Source organism: Pyrus communis, chromosome 10 (genome assembly GCF_041283825.1).
Source record: "Pyrus communis isolate YQ-2024b chromosome 10, ASM4128382v1, whole genome shotgun sequence".
Lineage (NCBI taxonomy): Eukaryota > Viridiplantae > Streptophyta > Magnoliopsida > Rosales > Rosaceae > Pyrus > Pyrus communis.
The window spans coordinates 32,496,186-32,501,307 of NC_142574.1; the positions used below are offsets into that span (position 1 = coordinate 32,496,186).

Sequence of the window (5,122 nt, forward strand, 5' to 3'; positions counted from 1 at the left end):
AACATTAGATTGACTAGATCAGCTTCACTTCGTAAAATGAACAGACATCCCAATCATCCTTGGACGATGTAAGTGTCATCAGCGCAACCACAATCGATCTCATGCTAGGTCTCGGTTGAGGGATTTCTTGTGTGCAAGCTTTCGCAAGTTGTGCCTTCTGCACCCGAAAAGCCAGCATGGCATTGCTAATATAATAAAATCTGCATTCCGAAATGAAATTTTACCTTACAGATGGAGCTCAAGGGGACAATAATCCCCGAGTCTGGGGTCAAGTAGTTTACCAAGATCTTCTCTTGGATCAGGCCGATTAAGAACATTTTCAAACTGCATCACATTAAGTGCGTGGTGTATTTTCCCCTCTCTAATCGCTTTTGATACCTCCATCATCCTTAACAGGGAGAAACATATCATCTTGGGGTCACGCTGGAGGTTTAAGAAGTTCGGATGTATGTACACCAGAGGTGCGGGGACCATTATTTTATTTATGTCTCCACGTATTATTTACTTATTTCTGATGGTTTCCCTGTTCTATTATTTCTTGTCATAATGTGCTTGCGATTGATATTTTTCCTTAATAGACTGCATATGATTGTGAAAATCCTAGGGAGTCCGAGTCTCCCCGTTTTCAAGCTTAACAAGTGCACCGAGAAAGAGGTTTCCTGCGGATATAAAAAGTTTTTCCCATGAACTGAATTCAAAAGGTGTACGATCTTTTCCATTTTGGAAGCCTCGAGGATTGAACAACCTGGAAGTACTTATGTCTTCATCTTATATCACATTTTTATGAGTAGATAAATTGGAATCATGCTTGGATATGCAGGAAATGTTGGTTGCCATTAGGGCAAAGTTTGACAAAGCAAAGGAAGAAGTGAACTCTGATCTGGCTATATTTGCAGCAGATTTAGTTGGAATTCTTGAAAAAGATGCAGATAATCATCCAGAGTTGCAGGAAACCCTTGAGAATTTGCTGGTTTTGGCACGAAGTTGTGCAATGACATCATCTCCCTTTGATTCAGCAACATATTCATTTGTCCTGATAACAGCTTCCTTGGCAGATATTAGTTTACAAAGAACGACACCAAAGGCGTAAACATTTTGGAGAAACATCGCCATATTGAGTAATCAATCATGTCAATAAATAGAGTAAAAGTAGAAGAAAATTGAGTAGATGTGAGATTAATGTGTATATGAGCATCTTTGGACCTGGGATTACTCACCAGAAAGCTAAATCAAGCCCCCCATATGATTGATTAGCAGTTGTCCTATTCCATTCACGTAGACTCTTGTCTAGTATCTTCGACAAAACAAGCATCCACAGATGCAACTGTGTTATTTGTCTTTTAATTCCCAGAAATTATCAGATAATCTCTTCAATTATTCTCTAATTATTGTTTGAGCACTGTCTGAAAATCGTCCATGTGTTTTCTATGAACGGGAGTAAAAGACCTAGCGAAAGACGGAATCAAACCAAATCCGGTATATTTGTCTAATACATTGCCAGTCACTGCAATTGTCATGCATACGATTTATTAATGACAATTAGGAGAATTAAATACATCATGGCTCATCTGAGTTCTAATCTCCTGCAAGTGTACTAAAAACTATATTTAGCTTATGATACTAAAAACTATTTTAGTTTATAAGAGAAATTTCGGCAGGACTGTCTGATTAGGACAATTCTCACATCGCATGGACTAACGTAGAATTGAATAGAGCTAAAATACAAAAATCATGTGTTTTTGTGTGAGGCTCTCTGTAAATGGTGTGGTTGGGCGCCCCTCATTTAACTTTTTATGGTTTTTAAGGAGTATGGTAATGAATAAAATAATTATAATGCATGCTAACCTCTTGCCGGCACAAAGACTAAGCCATTCCCAGAACTAAAACCGGACCCTTGGTTGTACAACTTCAGGAACCCTGCCGGGACACCCTTCTCCACCGCTAGGTATGACAAGTTCTCACCGGGACGGAGTTCACCCTTTGCAGCCATTCTGCGGAGAGATTAGCAAAAGCAGACTCAGCAAATATATTGTAGGTATCACCATGCTGGTTTATAGCTTCAAGTAGAAGACGAGAGCAAGAGAAACATTCATTTTCCTATGTCCTGACTGGTAGGCGGGCTGTGGGCCAATGGGTCGAAGTAAGAGAAAAACTTGAGTAAAAGTGTTCGATAAAGTAAGTTCCCTCCCCGTTTGTAGGGCATTTTTCACAAATAAGACTTGTATATTAGTAGCACCGGATCTTATATGGTATGAATATTCTCATAGTCAGGCAATCTCATAGAATATCTTCTCTTGAAGTTGTCGATTCTTTTTATTCTCCTCATTTATGCAATCATTGCGAACCTATGCATAAATAACTTATCAAAAGTACAGAAGTAAATATTTTACATGTCAAATTATTACTTTCATGACACGCGTTCATATCATTATAATGTACTTTGCTAATTATATAATATTATATAAAGAGATATACATATATATATATATATATAACATTGTATTATTGATACGGAATGTAATATCACGGAATTCTTAGCTAAATAGGATAGAAAAACTTGAATAGGTGGGCTCCACAAATGGATATCAAAACTCTTACTTGCTTGCCAGGTAGGCTTTCATTGATATTTTGGACCATGGAGCTGGACTTGTGGTGGCATGAACTTGAAGATATTTTTTTTTCCCCAAATATCTGATCATTCAGAAATCCCAGTTCAGTCTGCTCTGCTCTGTTCTGCTCCTAGTTATCCATGGAATCCTCTGCGTCAATACTCCCACTCTCTCAGCTCCCTTCTGTTTTCCCACAAAAACCCAAAAGAAGCAATTTACCTTACAATCCTTCTTGGCTATCCAATTCCAAACCAAGAGCCTCTCGTCCCCCTCGCATGCACTGCCACAAGATGTATGTCCCTGGTGGGTACTTCAGTAAATTACGTTTGCTCCACACCCATATTTGTTGGCAAGAAATTACCTACAAGGGGATGCTGGCGTCTCTGTTGGTATCCCAAGTCAATCACGCACCGTCGTCTCACATGACAGTGCGTTATACACTTGTATATTGTTATGCGTTTTAATATTTTGACATGTCATATGCAGGATTTGGAGAAGCGTCGCCGGAAGCAAAGGCGGCCAACAACCTCCACAGTTTCTTCACTTATGTTGCAGTTAGTATTGTCTGTGCTCAGCTTGAGGTTCTTTCCTCCTCCTTTCCCTTGTTCTTAATTTCTTCATCGAATTTATATGTATTTTCGGTAGTATATATTTGTTAACAGTAAATTTCTCAGAGCAGAGTTACAACACGGAGGCTTACGAAGAGCTGATGGAATTTCTGAGTAGGAACTCGTTGAATGATGGAGACCAATTCTGTGCCAATCTGATGAGAGAATCTTCCAGGCATAAGGGTCTAGGTATGTCCATATCCAACAGCTGCTAAACTCCTGCTACGTAAATTATCTATGCAGAACGTCTGCTTTTTGTTACAGATGGACACATCAAAAATATTACCAATAAGTTGGGAAATTTTGTTAACAACGATAATAAAAACGGACGTGTTTCATAGGCAGATTACTTACCTAATCTGAATTTTGACAATGTCGGTTTATTTGTGATTTATGTGGCGTCCAAATGGCAGCTTTGCGCATCCTAGAGGTCAGTCCATGACTTGTGAATTACGTCAATTTGGATGCTTATTTTATTTGTTTTATAATCCACCAACTTGTTAACAATGACAAATTTGAATATGGGGGCTATTTTTTGTGTCCAGGTTCGATCTGCGTACTGTAAAAATGATTTCGAGTGGGACAACTTGCAGCGATTAGCCTTCAAGGTCAGGAATTATTACCTTTCATTTTATTTTATCCCCCGTGTCATGGGGGAAGCAGATTGTCTGCCCTCTGATATGATGCTATTCTCATACCCTCCTATTTTGTGCGATCACGGATAAGCCACGTCAATATTTTATATTGATTTTTTTATAGAAATAAGACAAAAAGCAATAGGAATATAAAATGTTGACGTGGCTTAACCGTAACTACATAAATAGAAGGGCATGGGGAGGGCACCATATCAGGAGGGCAGACAATCTGCCTCCTGTCATGGGAAAGTAGGTCTGTCAAACGGGTCATGTTTGTCGTGTTCATGTCATTTTCGTGTTTATTCGTTATCTTAATGAGTCATGTCATGTCAAACCCGTTATCTTAACGAGTTCTTATCTGGTGTCTCAATAACAACTCGATTCGTTAACGAGTTGTGTCTTTTCATGTCGGGTTAACATGTCATGTAAGAAATTGTCATGCCGAATGTCTAGGTCTGGAAAACAATATCTTATCGGATTCTTAACAGATTACCTGAAAACGATCTGACATGTTAATAGGTACTCAAAATATGTGATCTGAGAATGATCTGAATCGTTAATGGGTTGACACGAAACCTGTTATTTTCAAGTTGTTTTGTGTTTAGTTAACGGGCCGTGCAAATAATTATCCAGCCTATATAAAGTAGCTACTTATTTTACCGGCTTATAACTACAGGGATAAAGAGAAAAGTTACCCTTTTTATGATTCTCGATCATTTCTCATTCTTTTGTTTTTGTAGATGGTGGATGAATCCAATACGAGGCTCATGAGAGATTATGTCCTAGAAATAAGTCATGTGGAAGGTGAACAGGAGAAGTGAGAGTTGACCCGATCGAATCAGTACATAAAGATGAAGCAGGTTTCCGACGTGAGACTCTATTCTGTATATGTTTCAATAGTTACAGCAACGTCGTATTTAATTTGTTACTACTAATGTTCGATAAAAAAATGTATGCGATTACAGTTGCTTTCAAATTACCAGATGCAAATCAGGGAGTACCTTGTTTACTTCTGTATTATATTTAACTGCCAGCAATCTTGAACTACAGTCTAAACTATGACATGATGTTCGAGCCCTGCAACAAAATACAGAATATGTAATTTTGACCTCTTATTTAGAGGAATTAGGATTCTCTCCCCTCTTTTTTCTATCCACTTCCATCCCTTCGTCTTACATTCTTTATTTTATCTCTCTTTCTATAAAAAAATTAATATAAGATGTTGACGTGACTTAACCGTGACCGTTCAAATAGGAGGGGAGGGAAAAAA

General features: G+C 38.3%; 1 protein-coding gene across 1 annotated transcript; it reads left to right on the forward strand.

The window, feature by feature from the left end:
- Nucleotides 1–2,647: 2,647 nt before the first annotated feature.
- Nucleotides 2,648–4,901, forward strand: LOC137730063 (chaperonin-like RBCX protein 1, chloroplastic). The gene is made up of 6 exons (XM_068469132.2): nt 2,648–2,912; nt 3,096–3,190; nt 3,289–3,406; nt 3,631–3,647; nt 3,763–3,825; nt 4,593–4,901. The coding sequence occupies exons 1-6, from the start codon at nt 2,750–2,752 to the stop codon at nt 4,671–4,673; spliced, it is 537 nt and encodes a 178-aa protein (XP_068325233.1). The 5' UTR covers nt 2,648–2,749; the 3' UTR covers nt 4,674–4,901.
- Nucleotides 4,902–5,122: the final 221 nt, after the last annotated feature.

Coding starts and splice junctions, on each gene's coding strand:
- LOC137730063 (XM_068469132.2), top strand. CDS start 2,750: ATGGAATCCTCTGCGTCAATACTCCCACTCTCTCAGCTCCCTTCTGTT. Junction 3,191..3,288: donor TTGTCTGTGCTCAGCTTGAG/GTTCTTTCCTCC, acceptor TTCTCAGAGCAG/AGTTACAACACGGAGGCTTA. Junction 3,826..4,592: donor TGCAGCGATTAGCCTTCAAG/GTCAGGAATTAT, acceptor TTGTTTTTGTAG/ATGGTGGATGAATCCAATAC.